The sequence below is a fragment of the Crinia signifera genome, chromosome 19, assembly GCF_055691185.1.
Source record: "Crinia signifera chromosome 19, ASM5569118v1, whole genome shotgun sequence".
Classification (NCBI taxonomy): Eukaryota; Metazoa; Chordata; class Amphibia; order Anura; family Myobatrachidae; genus Crinia; species Crinia signifera.
Window position 1 is genome coordinate 86,285,390 of NC_139226.1, and position 21,712 is coordinate 86,307,101.

The 21,712-nt window shown below is 43.2% G+C and overlaps 1 protein-coding gene across 1 annotated transcript; it reads left to right on the top strand.

The window, feature by feature from the left end:
- Positions 1-8,411: 8,411 nt before the first annotated feature.
- LOC146041887 (transmembrane protein 45B-like) lies at positions 8,412-21,466 on the top strand. The gene is made up of 6 exons (XM_083161746.1): positions 8,412-8,697; positions 18,708-18,899; positions 19,156-19,365; positions 19,496-19,680; positions 20,234-20,379; positions 21,033-21,466. Exons 2-6 carry the CDS (start codon positions 18,716-18,718, stop codon positions 21,145-21,147), a joined length of 840 nt encoding a protein of 279 aa, XP_083017872.1. The 5' UTR covers positions 8,412-8,697; positions 18,708-18,715; the 3' UTR covers positions 21,148-21,466.
- Positions 21,467-21,712: the final 246 nt, after the last annotated feature.

Here is a 21,712-nt window from a genome sequence, read left to right on the forward strand (position 1 = left end):
TCTGGGTCAGTCCTTACTTGTCACTCTGACATTTTGAAATTACTATAAACATACTTCATGGATCTTTACAAGTCTAGTGAACCCAACTTGAAAGATATCAATGATTTTTTGGAAAATATACCTAGACTAACAACATCACAAAGAGATAGTTTAAATGATAAAATCACGTAACAGGAAATTCTACTCACTATTGAATCTCTAAAGTTCAATAAGTCACCCGGTCCTGACAGATTAAACGCCGATTACTACAAAATTCTAAAGACTGATATTATTCCAACACTAACCTATCTATACCAAGAAATATTTGACAACCAATTGCCTTACTTCTCTTTTAATGAAGCCATAACGCTTTTATTACCTAAACCAGATAAAGATGTTTCTTCGCTAGACTCATATAGACCAATTGCACTATTAAATCAGGATTATAAGATTCTAACTAAAATACTATCTAACAGATTGAAGAGAATGATGCCAAATCTTTTAACCCCACACCAATTAGGTTTTACAACAGATTGACATTCAGTTTTGGGGATTCGTTTAGCCATAGCAATAATAGCCTCCTCACCAAGCAACGCTGCCACATCCACAGTATTGTTGAGCTTAGACGAAGGCCTTCGACAAAATCCTGTGTGAATATCTCTTCAGAATCTAATGGGCCCCATACATCAGCAATCACAATTTATGGATTTTCAGATATAGGGATATTTTGGCCAGATATATGGATTTTACAATCTATCTGACTTTGCCCACACATTACAGATTTATTTCAGTGATCTGCAGATTTTTCCATCTAAAGATTGCATCTTCATATCTGGAAATTGCCCAATCGATTGCTGTTCATAATGTAAATAGATGAAGAAGACGAATTGGGAATGCCCACACATATAAAAAAGATCTGCAGATAATACCAGATTATTAAACATGTTTAAAAACCTGATTAAGCAATCGATTGGCGATTTTGATTGGGATTGCCAAAAGGGGGAGCCCACACATCTAAAATTAATTGTGGCAATCATCTCCATATCTGAAAATTGTCACAATTAATTGCTGATGTATGGGGCCCTTTAGAATATAGAGGTTTTGTACCTTCATTTATAAACTTAATCAAATCACAATCCTTCTACTAGGCTGTTGGTCAATGGTCTTCTCGGAATATCCTTAAGAATACAGCAGGGAACATGACAGGGCTGCCCATTGTCACATTTGATATTCAACCTAGCGTTGTACCCTTTACTACGCCACCTACAACAATGGTCGATCCTGCAGGGAGCTAAAATTGGTTCTCAGGAACTGAAATTACAAGCTTTTGCTGATGACTTGTTCATATTTGATGCTAATCCCGAGGTTAGCCTAAAACCCTTGTTCGACATTCTACATCAATATGTCTTACTTTTGGGATTTAGGATTATTCTTTCAAAGTCAAAGGCTTTAGCGTTAGGTAGCCATCCGTATAAACTGGATGCCTCTCTTGGAGGACTAAAATGGGCCTCTTCCCAGATACAAATTTAGGAATTACACTGAACAAAAATATTCATAATCTTTACTACACAAACATAACTTCACTTATTACAAAAATAGGAGCAGAGCTAGAGGGATGGCAACATTTACAACTATCATACTGTACTTAGGTAGAGCCAATTTAATTCAATTAATTACTTTTCCAAAACTCCTTTATCCTCTACAAGTTCTCCCACTTACTCTTACTCTATCTGATGAAAGAAAAATTACAGATCTTTTCAGAAATGTTATATGGTCAAAAAAAAGGACTGAGGATCAGCTTAAAAATATTACAGAGAACCAGAACAGAGGAAGGGATCAACTTCCCTAACATCAAACTATATAATCAAGCAGCCATATGTAGATACAAGATTGGATCCATTACAAAGACCAATATGCTAATTATACTTTAGAACAATATCTCCTTCCAACTCTCAACTTAACATGTCTTTTACATCTACCCAAATGCGACCTGCCCACACAGGTATTGGAAAATCCTCTCCTCGTGTCAACATAGTGCACATGGCACACAATACGTAACAAAGCTAAACTACATACCCTATACTCGTTACATCTCCCTTTTTTGGGCAATGATCCTTTTCAACATGGAGAGGAAACACAACCATTTCAGTCATGGAGCTCCCAGGGATTACACTCCATTAGACAACTTGCAAACCAAGAAACAAAAAAAACACTTACTTATGTACAGGCAAAATCCTGCTATGATTTCTTACCACCATGTAATCTAGCTTTTCTCCAAGCCCAACACTACACCAATAAGGTGATAACATATCTAAGTGCAGGGCCCATTTGAGCCTTATTATACGGGCCAATTCCAAACAGGTATCACCAAGTGGCGGTCGCACTTCCCCAACCTAGATGAGAAGACTATTTTAAAAACTCTATTGTATTCCACTAAAACAATATCAGCCACGTCTTACAAGGACATGTTTTTCAAAATATATTACAGGGGATATTTATCTCCCCATCGCTGCAGTTTAATGGGTCTAACTAACTATTCAGCGTGCCCTAAATGTAACCATTCTGATGAAAATTTATACCACTGTTTATGGGAATGTACAGCTATACAACGATTCTGGATGACAGTTAGAAAATTTGCAGTGGATCATTTGGTAAATTACTTAGTGTTAACACCAGAGTGGGCCATTTTGGGGTATTTGCCACCTACTCTAAAAATGTCAGTAGGCTGTAAGAGGTTGTTGTTGTACCTTTCTTCAGTAGCTAGGAAGTGCATACAACAGCAGTGGATATCTGCCACACTCCCTTCATTTCTTATGTTTAAAGAAAAATTATTCCAAATATTTAAACTCGAATGGACTGAAACAACTCTCACAAGGAAACTCAAACAAAACTTTTTTTTCGAGGTATGGGAAAGCTGCATAGACACATTACCAGCGAGAACTAAGCAACAAATACATAAGTGCTTCCGCACAAGACCCACCAATTGTTTAAAGGGATGGATATCTTGGACGCGCATGGTCCCCCCTCCCCCTCCCTTTCTTCCCTTCCCTCCCTAATTTTTTTCCTTCTGTTTATATAGTTATTTTTTATTATTTATTTATTTTTCATTTGTTTAAAATACTATGGTGTAAACACTGAAAAAAGATTTCACAAATACTTTAATTCCATAAAAAGCAGGTAGACACACCATGGTTTCAATTATTGTTCTCGTTTATTGCTGTTTGTTTACATAGAACTAATATTTTACAAGAATTGGTTAGTATATTGTATACATTCTTAAAATGCATCTCTCATATGTTTAAATCTGAATAAGTGTTAATACACATAATTCATTTATATACAATGTCTTTATTGTAAAATTCTCAGACTCATATAAGAAATGGGAAAATTTGAAAATGATTGCACTATACAATAATGTTCAATGATATTTCATATTTTTGTATTCATCCTATGCAATCAAAACAATTTTGAAAAAAAAAAAATCTCCATCTTTCAAACCCTCACAGGTGTCCTTAATGATGTTGGGGTATATGTAGGGGAGTTTATGATGAAAAATGAGGACACCTGTAAGAAAATTAACCATTTCTGCACTTGACCAAAATTGTTTCCGGGCCAGTTCACCCATCAGAACCTGGTCTGAAAAATGTGCGATTTTTAGACACCTCAAAAATTTGAATTCCGTTTGCGCATGCTATTAAATAAGCGATTTGTATACTTTAGAATGGGAAAACATCTGGATAGGATAAAAATGCACATTTTTTACCGGCAAGTGAAAAAGTGCGAGCTATCACATTAAATGTGGGAATTCCGGGACTTAGTGCACCCTATTAAGTAGGCAATTTCGGCAAAAAATGCGATAACGCCATTTTGTTGCCTAAAAATCGCAAAAAAACACAAATCCCACCATATTAATTGTCACCCATTATTGACCACAGAGGACAATATCACAGGGGACAATATCAAACTGAAGACTCTGGTTAATGGTATAGTATTGCAGGAGATCACAGGCAGTAGGGAATATGCATAAATATTAACAGTAGCTAGCGATGGTAATAGCTGCAGTGTATGCACAGTCCACCAACATATAGCATAGGTGTAAAAGCCTGGTGCAGTGTAATAACACTGATGGAGTCCAGAGCATATCTGGTGGATGTAGAATAACTGGAGCTGTGTAGGAACACAGAGGAAGTCCAGAATATAATTGGATAATGCAGGTGGATTGTCAGCAATGGAATACTGACCACTGTGAAACAGATGAATACCAGAGGAGATGGGTCACGATATGGAGGCACCGATGGTAGGGAACATCGACCAGACGATCACCGGGGAAATAGGAAGGCGCTAATGCAGCACCGATGGTGATGGGTATCAATGGTGGCGAATATCGATGAAGGAGGCACCTTTAGCGATTAGTTGTGATGATGGAACTTCGATGGTAATGAGGGTAGATGAAGAACACACTGACAAGGTTGAAGTGTCTATGACGGAGCACCGATGGTGAGGAGTAACTAATGGCGGAGCACCTATGATGAGGGAGAAGCGGATTGGCTGGATAATTAGCCAGACTGAAGGATCGAACAGGATTGGCTGTAAATGGGACATGTGACAGGGAAAGACATGGCTACTCCCATGTCTGGGAAAGGCGGGAAGCCTGTTTGTTTGGCACATGGTCTGAGGCCTACAGTAATGGTGGCAGTGTGGAAGCTGCAGGAGGCTGAAGCTGGACATCGGAGATTACAGGCAGGGAGCGGAGTGCAGCCACATAGATAGCAGCACTGGGAGACTGCTGATGTTGTACAGTGCGGGCTGAGCGCACACATCGCTGATAGAAGCCATGTCTAGAGTGCAGCACATGTCTTCTCAGGCATCTGGATGGTAAATATGCCTGTTGTAATACCCGGATCGTGACATTGACTGAGGAATCTTTACTGCAGTAGATAAAGTCTGAAGACCGCCAGACGACCGGCAGGGGCACGCAGTGGATCAAAATCGTAGTGAAAACAGGTAAGATTCTGCTCTTTTGATATACATCGGTCATAAGATGCGTTGACTTGGGGGAACTGAGCCCAAACTGTCCTGGTGTGTACCCAGCATAAGTGTAGGCAGAGTTGTATGTACACAGAGATCCATCTGATTTAAGAAAATCTCTAGCGCCAGGTATAGGGCTGGAGCAAGTGCTCGTTGATAATAGTGGTGGCTGCTATCACAAACTGATGGATGGGGTGGTCTGGTGGTATAGATGAGGCCAATGGTGAAGAAGTGAACACATATGCCAGGCTTAAATCATGTTATGTACTGTGTTATAAACCCACTGCTTCACTCATCTTCATTTGGGCACCATCTTTTATGTCCTCATCATCCAATATCAGTGCACGCATGATCCCTGTAATTATAATGAATGTTTGTGAACCCAAACACCCATGTTCGAAAATCTAGTGGAAACTCTTCCTAAAGAATTGAGGCTCTTGTGGAAGCGAGAAAGGAGGATACAGATCTCATATTACTACCCATGCAGTGGTGTAACTATAAAGCTCCCCCCTGCCAAAAAGTTTTTGGTGCCCCCGAAACCCCCCATTTGTAGCAAATAGCCAGCTCTGTGTACAGTCAATTGAATCAGTGGGGGGATTTGTCATCTCTGCCATGGCTGCACCCGCGCTGCGGCTGACTCGCCTCCAAAGCACAGCCAGTGGGCAGCGGCAGGCAGCAGCATGTCAGTGCATTGAGCAGGTGGCAGCGCCCACACAGACCCCACTGTCGCTTTCTCCCCCAAGCGATAGCTGTGGCTGCCTTACAGTAGTTAAGCCACTGTACCCATGGTTTCAGGAAAAATCATTCCACTAGCACGTAGTGTGATGATTTTGTGTACTCCTGCCTTTGGCCATGCAATGTATATGTAATAAAGGTGCTAGGTAGAGTAGACACAATTGTCGTCTGCATTTATCCAGTTTGGATCTGTCTGATTTGTCTTGCAAACACAGGTACTGGAACCAATGGGCAATAGATGAGACTGAAGTGCTTGAAGCACCAAAGAGGCTGCTTGCAGAAACAGACTCTTGTATTTGCTCAACAGGGATGGCACTTGGGACCAGGCTGTATATACGGTGGTGTTTGAGGACTAGATAGGATGCACCATCTGGAACCACTGTGTCTTAGTCGTATGCAGATTTTCTCCATGGGATATGGTCTCTGGAAGACCTGCAGCTGACCTGTGTCCACCATCTCCAACTTACTGCTGTATGAGCCATAGTTGAGGTAAGCACCAGGGTGGCCATTGCCCAGTTAGAGACGGAGATAGGGATCTCTTTGTGTGACCATGCACTTGATACTCCATGAAAAGCTTGACTGCGTAAGAATTCTGCATGCTGGGTGCCCCATCAACTGACTCGAGTGCAGAAGGAAGCTCTGGTGACTTGGTGCCGCAACATGATGTGTAGGTTTGATGGGAGTCGCTCAAATTCTGTTTAAGAGATCAATAACAACCATGAATCCTTGATCTACAGTTACGACCCCAAGACCAAACAACAGTCGGCCCAGTGTACCTCAAGCAGATGGTGGCCATTTTCTGGTGTCATCCAAGAACTTGTGCCTCGGGTGCTTTTTCCATCATGACAATGCACCTGCCCACAAGTGGAGAAATGTAATATTCACATTGCACTGTCTCTCCCTGGTAGTTACCTCATCACCATTTAAGTTAATGTTAAAAAAACCTAAGTAACAGGGGGAGAGTGTCTAAAATATATGTGGCGATGGATTTGAACCAGTTCACTATTCCAATGGAACAATTGAGAATGAAGTGGGAGGTAGATATAGGTCCATTAACAGAAGAGATATGGAAAGACACAAGTGCCAACCAGGGACTCCGTCTCCGGCCGGCACGGCGAGCGGGCGAACTGGGGAGCCGGCAGCAGAGTGCACGGCTCCAGCGCCAGGTGATATTATGGTGCCAGGAGCAAGTGCTCCGCCGTGGCTGCGCCGCTGGCGCCAGGACTGACACGACATAAGCTATGCATTATGATTAAGTTTTTACTGCTGCCGCCGCCGTTAATGCCCATCTGTGCCTGCCACGCACAGCATTACTGAGAGCGTGGGAGGGGATGCGATGACGCAGCAGCTGCCTCCCCATCATTGGTTAGCGTGGCCACGTCACTGTGTCTCCTGCCACGCTCTCAGAAATGCTGTGCGTGGCAAGCACAGATGGGCATTAACGGCGGCGACAGCAGTAAAAAGGTAATCATAATGCAAAGCAGGGCGGCCGCAGTAGGGTTTTGGCTGGCAGATCTTTGAGGGGGCAAAACAGCTGCTATGTAGTAACGCAGCCGCCTGTGCTCAGATAGGGTGTTACAGGTGTCTCCGGGAAGCCATTCTGCAGTGTCGTTAATGTAGGAACTCTAAACCCCTATCTGAGCACAGGCGGCGCGGAGCCGAGGAGCAGTGGGCGATTGGTGCAGCAACCAATTACTCTCATTAGTGGAATGCAAACAGTTGTATGCATTGAAAAGACAAGTCCCACATATGAATAACTCTCAGCAGTGGGATTAATGAATGGTGATGCAAGATGGAATTGTCCTTGGGCCCTCCCACCCACTTCAGGTGACGTATAATGGAGGATGTCCCTAGGTGGACAAGAGCCTTACCCCTGCTTATTGGAGCTTTACATAAGCTACGTATGGCAATACATTTGTTGTCTGGATTCGAAAAAAAAAATTCCAGACCGTATAGCTGGATTTATTGGTCCTCTGTCGGCATGACAATGGGCTTTTTCATCCCATTGACAACAACTGTCCCCCCCCCCCCCCTGGTGCCTCATTCCCCCCTGATGCCTCATTTACTGGTAGCCAGTGGCAACAACAGAGAGCAGACTGGAATTATATATACTGCATGCAATAGGAATTAGGTACTGGTTGGCAGGGCACCAGCAGACTGGAAGTCTGCAGTAGGTAGTTAAGTAGGTAGGTGGTACTGGCAGCAGCCACTAGGCAGTGCAGGGCCGGCACTAGCAGCACCAGTGGACTTTACAGGAGCAGAGGCAGGCCCCAGCACACAGGACTACTTGAGACAGTACACAGCAGTTGTCTTTGCAATGGTGATGATGATTCCACTGAGCAGAGAGGAGAGAGGCCCCAGCAGAGACAGTACACAGCAGCAGAACTCCCTTTCCCACCCTGCTTCAAGACTGGAGTGAAGATGGCAGCGGGGGGTTGCGGAATTTAAGGGTTCTGTGATCTCGTGAGAATCCGACGCCGTGTGATGACGTTTTGCCCACGCGCCCGGATCCGAGTCAGGTGGGAAGCTCCGAGCTCCGTACATCTCTAAATCGAAGTTTTAGTTTTGATATCTAATTATAATCCTTACGTGTAAATATAGAAAGCTGGTAAAACAGGTTTTACTATTAGTTTTTCCAGTTGTGTTTTATTTGGTGAGCAATCCAAGAGCTAATTCCAGCGTGGTTAACACAACCAGAAGTGTTTTACTATGCTTATGTCATTCTGTGCGAAGGTCGCATAACTGTATACACCTCCCCCAGGCTGTTATGGGATGTTCACCTGCTACAGATCTTCCTGCTGAGATCGGAGGAGTGTGCGGACAGGTGAGACAGCACACAGGAGTGATCAGAGGTGTGAGGAGACAGCACACAGGCGAGATCGGAGGAGTGAGCAGGCAGGAGGACAGCACACAGGCAAGATCGGAGGAGTGTGCAGACAGGGGGACAGCACACAGGTGAGATTGGAGTGATATTAGTATATTATTTTACATTTTTGATGTGTTGTGACATTTGCATATTTCTTGCCTCTCCATTTATACACAATGGGCAGCTGAGTTGCCACTCTCTTTGTACATGATGAAAGTAGTTGGTTTATTTGAGTCTTCTATCCCATTCATAGAGAAATATAACCTGTGATAGTTACACCCAGAGTGGGAGAGGGAACCTGCTGGGGAGAGTGCAGGGGACCTTTGTGTGGCTGAGCTGCATGCACGGGAGTGGCGGACAATCACTTGCGTGACAGCCTCACCTTCTTGTAGTCGCATACAGATATATTGTGAATCACATGAAAATATGAAGTATTGTCGTGTGTAATGCATTGTATGCCAGCACAGGTAACAGCCCTCACCCAGGTGTATGCTGTACAAATATACTGGCAGGTAGACTCTGCATAGAGGAAAACACCTGTTGCAGTCTCACTGATAACACTTTAAGGCTTTACCAGGCTCTCAGGAGGGGACGTGTGACAACAGACTGTGGAAAAATGTGCTTTAACTCATTCACCTGGGGTGGGGGAGCCTTAATACATTGCTTGTAGTATGTTGCAGATGTAAACCCACACTCTATGCTGTCTTATGTTAGGGTGGTCATATGTTTAAGGTTAATGGAATATGTTTTACATCACACAGGCCACTTGGATTATGTTTGTTATTCATTAAATGTGCAGTTTACACCAAACTTCAGACTGGAAATGTACTAATATGGGAGTTCTATTTCACATGGGATGTTACATACCCTCCAACATGACCCATTGCATTCGGTACACAATGCTCTGCTCCTGGACTTCCCTCTTAATGTATGAGTGCCGTCACCTGAGTTGAAACACCCTTCTTGTCAATTTCCTAGTTCCACACAGGTGACGGCACTCATACATTAAGAGGGAAGTCTAGGAGCAGAGCATTGTGTACCGAATGCAATGGGTCATGTTGGAGGGTATGATGTTGCTATCTAGATATTTATTTAGTGCCTTCTAGAAGATAATAGAAGGAATCTAATTAGTTGCCCATAGCAACATCCTATCTGAAATAGAACTCTTAGTAAATTTCCCCCTATGAGTCCCAGTGAGAGTGAGAGTGGGATAAGCAACAGTTATGACGTGTACTGCTCCGCCCATGAGGCATGTCAAAAAACTGACTTACATAAAAATTAGAACTGTACCCCAAAGCAGTTACATAGTTTGGTTTCTGTGGTTTTATTTCCCAGCATGTGACAACTACATAATGGGGGTAAATTGCAATTAGGGAGAGTGTAGACTCTTCTGGGAATTAGGTAGATTTCTGATTTTTCAAGGAGTCTCCCTGACATTAAGGGAGTTGGCAAGTCTGGGCAGTATGTTGAGAAACCCAGTGGTTAGTCCGTTGGAAGGAGGTGGGAACAGGGCCGTTTCTAGAGGCGGACAAGCCGTGCAGCAGCACGGGGCGCCGCACGGCTTGTCCGCCTCTGTTAACAGCTGGGGCGCCCGTCAGCTCCCCCCAAGCCCGCCGCCTCCCTTCTTCCCCCCTCTCCCCGGCCGCCACAGGCTCAAGCGCCCAGCTGATTTCCCAGGGGAGGGGAGGGGAGGGGAGGGGAGGGGAGCGGCGCGCATCGCGCGTCTCTCCTTCCCCTCGCTCACTGGGCTGTCGGCCAATCAGAGCTCGCGGGCCGGCAGCCAATTAGTAACCAGCCCATGTGGTATAAATGGCTGACGGCTCAGGTACACACAGTGAAGGAGAGGCGCGCAATGCCGTCACAGGTGCTCGGTAAACTGCAAGCTGATCTGAATCACCCCCCTTATCTGTCATCAGCTCTCATTACAATTGTTTGTGATCATCTGACTTTGCAACATGGTTTTGTAGCTGCTACATGTGTGTGTGTATGTGACTGAATGGTTGTTAGAGGCATTGTCTATCTCTTGTTTGCTAAACTGCCACAGACAAGTTTTGCAGAATCAGATTAAGAGGCTTGAAAAACCGGATTATATCCTGTAAAATGTATGTGAAACTCCATGGCATTCAGCAATGTATCCATGTAACTGACTCATGCATTGAATGCTTTCAGGCTTTCCTATGGCCACTTGTAGCCTATATCAGGGATTGGCTCATTGTCATTGTGCAGTTTAAGCTGCTGCAATTCCCCAACCCATACTGCTGATAGGTGGCCAACCATGGTTTGCCATCTACTGGTTATATAGAACAAAACAGTGCCCTATTTCTCCGATACCCACCGCCAACAGCCAGGATTGGGGAATGGGTATTCTTCAATATGTCTAGTAACAATTGGTATCACTATGCATATTTTCATTTTGAATGAATATCCCCGCTATGTACTAAATATATCTTGCAGGGACAGCAATTAGTGATAACAGATGTCCCTGTGAGTTATTTCCCCTGCATCTTTCACTTGCACATAGTGCCCGTTTCCTGCACTGGATGGAGGCTTCAGGAAAGGGATGGGAATGAAGCAGTGGAAGATCCCATACATTGCTCAGTGTGTATGGGTGGTTGCGTGCTCCTGCGGTTGCTAATAGTGGACGCTATGCTCATGTGCTGCACATTATGATTATGATGGTTAACATCGTGCCAATGTGTGCGGGCAATTCATTGCTGATGGACATTCATTCCGATGATGGAACGAACGTCCATTGCTGCGGTGTGTACCAAGCTTTAGTACATTCAATGCCAATGCAGCCCAAGAGGTGGCCGGGGTTGGATCCATCACCACGGGGGGCAGGGTTGCCTGAGTCCAAAAATGGCTGCTGCCTTGGAGGGGACATGCTAGAGGTCCTTCAGGGGAGTGCATTGTATACAGCACTACCAGGAAGTGCCGGATTCTGGGAGCGCCTACCCCCTAGCAATGCTTGTGCTGTGGTGGGGGGTGGGTGAATCCGGCGCCAGGAGGGGTGCAGGGTTGCGGCGGGTAGCATGCGGTCTGGCTCTCCACATGGAATCTGCAGAAAGCAGCCATCCAAAAATGGCCATCACCTTGGAGGGGACAGATGCTAGAGGTCCTTCAGGGGAGCGCGTTGTGTACAGCACTACCAGGAAGTTCCGGTTTCTTGAAGCACTGTCAAGCAGTGGAAACCTACCCCCTTGCAACAAGCCAAGCATATAACCCCCTGGGAAAGCTTGGGCTGTGGAGGTGGTGGTGGTTAAACCGGTACCACAGGGGTGCAGGGTAGCATCAGATTGCATGCAGTCTGCCCATCCACATGGAATCTGCAAACAATAGACCTCTTGATTCTGTCAAGGGAGCATAGTGTGTACAGCACTACCAGGAAGTGCTGGTTTCCAGGAGCACTGTCGCACAGTGGACACCTATCCCCTAGCAATGAGCATGTAACCCCTGGCAACAAAATGAAAAACAAATATATGGGGGGTGCCAGAAACCTTTTCGACACAGGGCGCAAAATTTCTAGTTGCCACTGATCTAATAAGTAGCACATGAACCTGTCAGCTATGCTATTAATCATCTCAAATTCTGCACAGTGTCATGTAACTACAATGGCACCCACAGCCATATGTCCTACAGTTTAATCATCAGAGATAATTTGGAACCACCCCTGTTAGCATTATCTGTGCCTCTGAATAGTGCAGTCATCCACTGAGAGCTGTGGATCTGTGTTGACTGACAGCCATATTTTGTCCCCTCCATAGATATTTTGAGAAAGAGATGTTTTTTTTTCCTAGGGCATCTACGAAAATATATATATGCTTAAAATGTACTTAACTTGTTATCTAAATGTAAAAGAGATAATATATGTATGTAATTGCTGATATTAATATACAGTATTATTATTTTTTTAAGAAGGAAGGAAATTATTTTCTAAAACTAATTATGGGCCTGATTCTGGTTCACTCGCAAACGCAAATTCTCTCTCTGACGGACAAAACCATGTGCACTGCAGGTGGGGCAGATGTAACATGTGCAGAGAGAGTTAGGTTTGCATGTTATTTTGTTTCTGTGCAGAGTAAATACTGACTGCTTTATTTTTACACTGCAATATAGATATCAGTTTGAAGTCCACCCCCCACCCAAATGTAACTCTCTCTGCACATGTGACATCTGCCCCACCTGCAGTGGACATGGTTTTGTCCATTAGAGAGAGAATTTGCTTTTGCAGGTGAACCAGAATCAGGCCCTATATTCACGGATAGAGTTAACTTGAATAATGGGCCTTATTCAGATCTGAGCTCAGTACAAATTTGTTTGGAAAATAAGCAAAACCATGTGCACTGCAGGTGCAAAGAGAGTTCAATTTGGGTGGGGTGTGCTGAAATTGAAATCTAAATTGCAGTGTAGAAATAATGCAACCAGTATTTTCCCTGCACAGAAACAAAATAACTCACACAAATCTAACTCTAGAGTTACATCTGCCCCACCTGCAGTGCACATGGTTTTGCCCATTTTCCAAACAAATTTGTACTGAGCTCAGATCTGAATAAGGGCCAATATGTGGAAACATAACTCCATGAATGAAACTCTATAATAATATGATCTTTTTAATACTGTTTTACATAGAGATACCTTACAGTCATTGTACACGAGTCTCATGTCTAATATTTTTATGATTTTAAAGCTGAATTAATATTATTTTGTTTTTTTTAATTGAGCCTGTTCTGAGACAGCAACCTTTTGCCTCTCTAGAAATGATTAAATAATTATTGTGTCTGACAAGTAGAAGCATGCAGTCCATGCCCTCTGGGAACTACAACTTGTCAGCGGTGAGCTATAACCAGGGGGTGCGCAGTTCTCACGACATGGGATGCGGGAGCCGTGAGGGACATTTAATCATCTCTGCCATCGTTAATTGTACTTATTTTTCCATGTCTTATTACCAGATGGCTTTTAACATAGTAACATAGTTGATGAGGTTGAAAAAAGACTTTAGTCCATCAAGTTCAACCTTTTGCCTTCCTTCCCCCCATCACAGTTACTGTCCTGCGAGCATTGGCTTTAGTGACTGGTACTCATGCACCTTATGGGGGGGGTTTATTCAATCCCGAATCAGACTGTCCGAACATTCCCGGCCTTTTTAAACCCCTTCTGACTGTAACTGGACAGTAGGTATTCAATGTATGGACTGTTGAGTGTTGGAACGGCTGCAGTTTGTTGGAAATGGATTTTAAATTTACATAATCGCCTGCATATTCGACAATTAGCGTCCTCACATTGAATAACCCCCCCCCCCACACACACTTTATGTTGAATAGATAGTTTTGCAAGGTCTGGCTCTGAGGGTGTAATTTGCAAAATGTTCCAAATGTTAACATAGTAGATAAGGTCAAATAAGGACTTTTGTCCATCATTTCAACCTGTTTAATTAGACTCATTGGACTAAATCTGGGGTAGCCAACCCTAGTCCTCAAGAGCTAACAACAGTGCATGTTTTGCAGGTCTCCTCACAGAATCACAAGTGAGCTAATTGGGATGCAGTTTAAATCCCGGCGGTCGGGATCCCGGCGTTCAAAATCCCGACGCCGGAATCCCGACACTTTCTCCCCCCCTTGGGTGTCCACGACACCCTCGGAGGGAGAATAAATTAGTGTGCCGAGCGTAGCGAGGCACCGGGCCCGCTGCGTGGCGAGGGCAGCGAGCCCACAAGGGGGGGCGATCCACGTCCCCCCCCCTTGTCGGGATTTTGAACGCCGGGATCTCGACCGCCGGCTTTTCATGCCGAATCAAGCTAATTAGCTCCATCTGTGTATCTTTTAAAATGTGTCAGTGATTAATGAGTGCAGCTGTGCAGCAGCTAGGTTGTCTGGAAAATGTGAACTGTTGATAGCTCTCGAGGGCTAGGGTTGGCTACCACTGGACTAAATCCTAGATGTGAAATTTTTTACATTATTTTGAGTATAGGGGTGGAGCACAATGATGGAGATGGTTGTTTGCGGCTGACGTAAAATCAATAGCCTTTCTGCCTGCAGGCGCATGGACGGAATGGAATCTCGCACTGCAGTTAATACCTGAGAACCCCAAACTGAGGACCTTATTCTAGTTCACTCTTTCTGACAAAATCCTTCTTAGATGGACAAAACCATGTGCACTGCAGGTAGGGCAGATTTAATTTGTGAAAAGAGAATTAGATTTGGGTGGGGTTTTATTTCAAAGTGAGATCTATATTGCAGTGTACAAATAAAGCAGCCAGTATTTTTAACTGCACAGAAACAAAATAACTCACCAAAATCTAATTCTCTCTGCACATTTTACATCTGCCCCCCCTGCAGTGCACATGGTTTTGTCCATCTAAGAAGGATTTTGTTAGAAAGAGTGAACTAGAATAAGGCCCTGAGTGTAGAACCCACTCTGATGCCAATATCACTACTTATTTCAGGATTAGGGCGAGATGTACTAAAGGCAAAATGCGGTAAAACCCCTGTTTTACCGCATTTTCCTATGTACTATTACCCGGCCGCCACGTCACCGCAGTGTAGGGTATCGCCACCTTTGGGTGGCGATACCCTATAGAAGCCTATGGGCTTATTTTCGCCGCCCGACGCCTCCGCCGAAAAACCCGCCGACCTCCCTCTCCCCCTCCCTCCCTTACCTGGTCCAGTCATCCTGGACCCGGAAGGTAACACCTTCCTCCCCCTAGTGACGCAGCCGGAAGGTAACACCTTCCTCCCCCTAGTGACGCAGCCCCCCCCCTGAGTTTGCGCAGGGTCTTGAGTAAGGTATGGTGGTATTTTAGATATTCTTTTCAGATGCATGTAGCAAAATTTTTATATAGATTGGATGTTGGCAACAAAAGACAGTTCAGAGTCTAAGGGAGGTTTTCCCTGTGGGACTGTATGCAGATTGCACTACAAAGCCCTTACCTGGTGTACATCCATTTGTCCAAACGTGCAAAGACTGATACACATCCGTCAGCTTTTTTACCAATTGATAAAATACCATCTGTGGCAAAATTTGCACCAGACCATTAGGCTGTCTGTGTATGGTCTCCTATATAAGTGATCGCATGTCTGTGCACTCCCATAACAAGCCCATTAAGACAAATCCCAGTCACAAACCAGTAATGTCAACTTCTCCTTTAGCACACCTGAAATTGCAACTGCAATTAGTCCATCAAGTACAACCTAACTGGTAATTACTGACTTGAGTAATTCATATCTATAGGATTCCCTTAGTGGCCAAAAATGCATCCAGTTTTGATTTAAATTCATTAACAGTAGTTGCTGTAATCAAACCCATCGGCAATGAGTTCCAGAATGTTACTGCTCTAATGGTGAAGAATCCTCTTCTTAATTCAGTATGGAATTTATTTTCCTTGAGCCTCAGTACATGCCCACGTGTCCTAAGTATAGGCCCGGTAGTGAACAAATCATGTCCCAGTTCCATATGATTCCCAATCCTGTATTGGAACATACGAATCATATCACCTTTCAATCTCCGTTTCTCCAGTGAAACAATTTGAGCCTAGTTAACCTATCTTTGTATTCTATTGATTCAAAACCTTTTACTAGCTTAGTCGCCCTTCTCTGTACCTGTTCCAATTAATTTCTGTCCCTTTTAAGGTACGGTGCTCAGAACTGAACACAATATTCCAAGTGTGGTCTCACCAATGCTTTGTAAAGAGGCACTATGACATTGGCATCCCTTGAATCCCTTGAATCCATACTTCTTTTAATGCATGCAAGTGTCCGGTTTGCTTTTGCTGCTGCACTTGAGCAGTGTGCACTATTACCCAAGTTCTTCTCTACAGCAGAATTCCCTATAAAAACTCCATTTAGCAAATAAATAGCTTGTTCATTTTTCTTCTGAAGAAACCGTCATATTGAAAGGACGGAGAAACGCGTCGAGTACTCCTTCCCCGCCAGGCTGACCACCTGCCACTTAGGTTGGACCTTGCCAACCTGTGATTGTCTTTGCCAAAAGAAATTCCTCCTTAAAAGTGTCTGTGGACACGGGACTTACATTATGCAAGTGGAGCACGGTGAACGCCGACAACTACCCGACAGGAGCGGAGGTAGATATACCAACCACGACTGTGTGTCTGTATTCCCTACAGCGTCCGCCCACATCTGGGTTGTGCGGTCGGCTCCCTGATGCATTGAGCTGGTCTCGTTACTGCGGTCAGGTTCTGGAAACAAAAGACTATACACACTAAGGTATCTTGCTACATAGCTCTGCCGGATTGCTCCTTCATTAATCTATCGGAGGTTATTGCCACAATAAGTGAAACTGTAAAGCAATAGCAATACAGGTGCCTTTTCATATTGAACCCTAAATCTATTGCCCGATATTATCTCTCCATGTGTAGCTTCAAAGCTACAGCTCAAGCGGTTCCCTCTAATTTAAAAATCGCCCGAATTGGATTGTTTGTACCATACAAATCAAACACAAAAATTGGAAGAACTATACCCATGTGGATTTGTGACTTTGAGAGATCAATAAACAGCTGACTATTGGAGCATATAATACTAGGGTTTATTGAAATATACTAATTGGGAGGAACTGGCAAAGTATTACCATCCTCTCTTATATACATTGGTATTAATTGGATGTTTTAGGGATTATTACATTTATGTATATGTGTATAATAATTTTTTATTGATGTTCTTTTGTGTGCAATATATTATAATTAAATAATAATTTTATTACCGCTATAGCTTGTGTTTCTTGCGCTCTCTAGTTCTTATTTTCCCATAATGAATTACTTTACATTTTTCAATGCTAAACTGCATTTTCCACCTTTCCGCCCACCTTTCCAGTTTATTTAAGTCACTTTGTAGTGTTGACACATCCTCTCCTGAGTTCATTTCCTTACTCAATTCCATGTCTTTCGCAAATATTGCAATTTTACTCACTATGGGCCAGATTCTCTAAGCTTCAAAAGTGATAAAATGGAGAGTGATAAACAGCCATCCAATCAGCTCCTGCCTGACATTTTTCAAATTCGGTCTGTGACATGGCAGGTAGGAGCTGATTGGCTGGCTGTTTATTACTCTCCATTTTATCACTTTTGAAGCTTAGAGAATCTGGCCCTTTGTCACTTCCAATATCATTAATGAATATATTAAACAAGGTGGATCCCAATATTGAACCTTGCAGGACTCCACTTTGGACCTTACCCCAGCTAGAATGTATGCCATTTACCACCACTCTCTGTCCCCGATTATGCAACCAGTTTTGAATCCAATTACAAATTTTATCTCCTAACCATAAATAACCTAGTTCAATCTTATCACTCTCTGTTTTAAATGAACAACCCCATACTGGTCCAGCCCTCCCAGCAGACCCGCCTACTGTACAACGGTAAATGCATGACAATCATGGGACTGAGCTACATGGCTAGATGTGCAGTAACTCATCCCATTAAATGATGCAATTTCATGCAAGCAAGGCCTATGTTTGGGGGTTTCCTTCTTCTTGATAAATATTTTCTCCCCATCTATTGTGAATGTTTCCTTAACTACTGTATGGTCCCCTGATGACAAGACTATTAGAAGAAGCATTGGGTACCTAGTGGGAGGCCTTTACAATGCAAATCATAAGTACGTAGTGATACCACCCATGGAGAAGCTTCAAAATTGAAAGTATGTGGTGGCTATCTTGCAGCTGCTTCCAGTTCCTTTCAGTGGTAAGGACTGTATGCTCTTTCCTCTGCCCTTGGCCTCACATCATCCTCACCTCGCCCCATCATCCGAGCATGAGCGACTGAGCTTTATGTGATTTGAAGCTCTGCATAGTCTTTTTCCTTTTCCCTGTGAGGATGATGATGATGGTTGTAATGCTTCCAGTAAGACTGCTCCATCTGTTCCGTTCTTATTCTAACCAGGTAGCTTGTCCATATGCTTGCCCTTTGACAGTGAATAAGTAAGCTATTAGTAAATTGCCGCTTCCTGCCCCTTGACACAGTTATGTATCGAGCTGAATGGATCGTTTGTCTGATATGTTGCACGTTAGTGATGTAACCTTAACTTTATAATACACCTTCTGTACTCACCAACAGGACCTTTCATTCATCATCATTTCCTTTTGTTTCCAGGCACATAAATGGCAAACTTCAAAGGTCATGCCCTGCCTGGTAGCTTCTTCCTGGTCTTCGGTTTGTGGTGGTCCGTGAAATACCCCCTGAAATATTTACACAGCAAAGGGAAAGGAAATGGACGGACCAGCAAATGTTACCAGCGCCTGGAACTTATTGAAGGAATAATGAAAGTTTTCTTCACTCTTGTTGGTAAGAGCTTCAACCCAACTCCACACAGGCCAATGTAATCACTGTTTTCTTGATAATTGTGCTGAAGCCAAGATTGGGAGTACTTTCCCAGCAGCCAATAGCACACTATGTTTTTTTTATAGAGCATAGTAGGCTTGAGTGATCTTGAGTAAGCAATACGAATACCAACGTAGCAATAAGCTTGGTCTAGAAGTTTGACCACACCCTTGAAGTTCAGTTGTGGTAGGCCATACTTACATTGCCCCTTTTCCTGCAGGCATGCTGGCAGAACAGTTTGTACCGGATGGCCCTCACATGCATCTTCTCAACCAGGATCACAACTGGGTGAAGCTTATGAATTGGCAGCACACAACGATGTACTTCTTCTACGGCCTCTCTGGAGTGGTGGATATCATGACATATTTCCCTATGAGAGTTCCAAAGGGTATGGACCGTATGTCCTTGGCCTTGGCTGTTTTCATTGAAGGTGAGAGCTGTTTGTTTTCTTTGTGTTACTTACTACTAGTTATTCATTTATGGAGTCCTTTAAGGACAATGCTGGTCTTTGTCCATTTTTGCATTGGACTTGTTTAACTTTTGCCTTTTTTCTGCCACAGGTCTCCTCTTCTATTTCCATGTTCAAAATCGTCCACCGCTTGACCAGCACATTCATTCCTTGTTACTCATAGCTGTTTTTGGAGGGTCAATCAGCATTATGATTGAAGTGTTTTTGAGAAACAACATTGTCCTTGAATTATTTCGTGCCAGTTTAACTATCCTCCAAGGATCCTGGTTCTGGCAGGTAGGTATCCGCTTTAATGCACTGCATTCTTTTCATATCCCACAAAGTCTGCACTGTCATGTTACTAGTGTACACCACAGTACTCTTAAGGCCCCCATACACTAACTCGAGTTGGGACCATTTTACCCATTCCCACATCGGACCTGAGTTGGAGGTGCAGGTCCGACCTTCCTCCCAGCCGCAGCTCGTGGGTGATAAAGGAGTATTTGGCCAAAGCAAAAAATCAGTATCTAAGGCTTTATACCTTTAACCCTGACTAGTCCAACATCTAGTCAGGCTCAACAGTCCTAGCACTAGTAGCAGATCCAATGGTGAGCCACTATAATATAAGAACATTAAAATCGTTCAACATTCAATGTAGACCATTTTTTTTTATAAAAAAAATAATAATAATTACAATTAAACCAGAAAAAAAAAATTGGACTGCAAAAGGTTAATATAGAAAATGGGCAGAGGATGAGGGGGGCTGCAGACATGACACTTCATCTTCAGTAGGGTTTCACATATAAATATTTGAGGTGATGTACACAGATTCATTATTGTTTTCTTGCAGATCGGATTTGTGCTGTTTCCCCTTGGAGGAGCCCCAGAATGGGACCAGAAAGACCATGATAATATTATGTTTATCACCATGTGCTTCTGCTGGCATTTTGCGGTTGCATTGTTGATCGTCGGTGTGAATTATTTCTTGGTTTACTGGTAAGTTCTGTGAATGGTGTTAGGGATCAGTTGTTTTCAAGTTCCAACCTACACTCAGAGAACTGGACACTTATTCTGTATCCTAATCCTGGGGGAAATTTAATAGGATGAGAGATTCAGAAAGTAAGAGGTTTTTGAAATCTCCAGGTTTTTTTTAAAGCGGCAATCATTTGCACATCAAAATCCAACTGAGTTTGCAGTGTTAATGATTGCAGTTTTAAAACTGGAGATTTCTTACCAAGTCTCTCATCCTATTAAATTACACCCCTTGTGTTCTACAAATATCAGGGTATGGTACTAATTTTTCATTATTAAGGAATTATAAATTATGCATCGGGAGCAAATCCAGCTATTTACACTTGCAAAAAAAAAAAAATTGTGAGAAGGAAGGAGAGGGGTGTACAGATTATACCAACTTGCAGTAGGAAAATAAATTAATGGGAAAATGAGTTTGCATTTGTTCCCCTTGTGGTGCCACATTATTTAGTGAGCTGCAAATTCTGGCACTCTGAAACCCAATTTTTCAGAATACATGCACAGTTCTTGCCATTCATTAAACATCTAGCTCTGATCCCTTTGAGTAAAAAACTAAATGTATGCACTTATTAATGTATACGCATTATGAGACACGTTTGCAATGCTTTCTGTTTCAGTTGTATACGGAGGAACAAGGGGCAAGTTGGAGAAATACATATTGGGATCAAGAAGATAAATTCTCACAATGCAGAATCCCAGACTGCTCTTCTTGCCGCCTCTGATGAAGAATAAACAGCGAGTAGCGGACTGTTAATATGGTAATGGACCACTCCTCTATATGCTGTCTAGTTGTTTATTCCGACTACAACCTCCGGTGGAACAGGTTCATCAGCCTCTGGTTGGTGTAACCCACATGAAGAGCCCCAGTGTGGAACGAAGGACAATTTACACCCAAATTCTATGAACCTAATGTATGGAAATGTGATCTGATACGGACATTGCACTAAGTTGATGTTTTTAATCGACATACTGTTAAACTTTTAACTACTAGATAAATTACTATTTTTTATCCTATTTTGTTTTTGAGTGTGGAAGGAAAAATGTATTATAAAATGTGAGTTTTACGTGTAATCATGTGGAGTCATTTTGATGAAAATCCCTTTAGAACCATAATAATATATTCACTGCTGACATACAGTAGGTGGGCATTTGCTGACTGTGTACAGCAGTGTTTTTCAACCAGTGTGCCGTGGCACACTAGTGTGCCTTGAGCTGTTCTCAAGTGTGCCCCCACATCTAGAGATGCCCAAACCCATTTACAGCCACCACCAGTTCAAATGTTATTTACTGGTCTCTT

Coding starts and splice junctions, on each gene's coding strand:
- LOC146041887 (XM_083161746.1), top strand. CDS start 18,716: ATGGCAAACTTCAAAGGTCATGCCCTGCCTGGTAGCTTCTTCCTGGTC. Junction 18,900..19,155: donor AGTTTTCTTCACTCTTGTTG/GTAAGAGCTTCA, acceptor CTTTTCCTGCAG/GCATGCTGGCAGAACAGTTT. Junction 19,681..20,233: donor AAGGATCCTGGTTCTGGCAG/GTAGGTATCCGC, acceptor GTTTTCTTGCAG/ATCGGATTTGTGCTGTTTCC.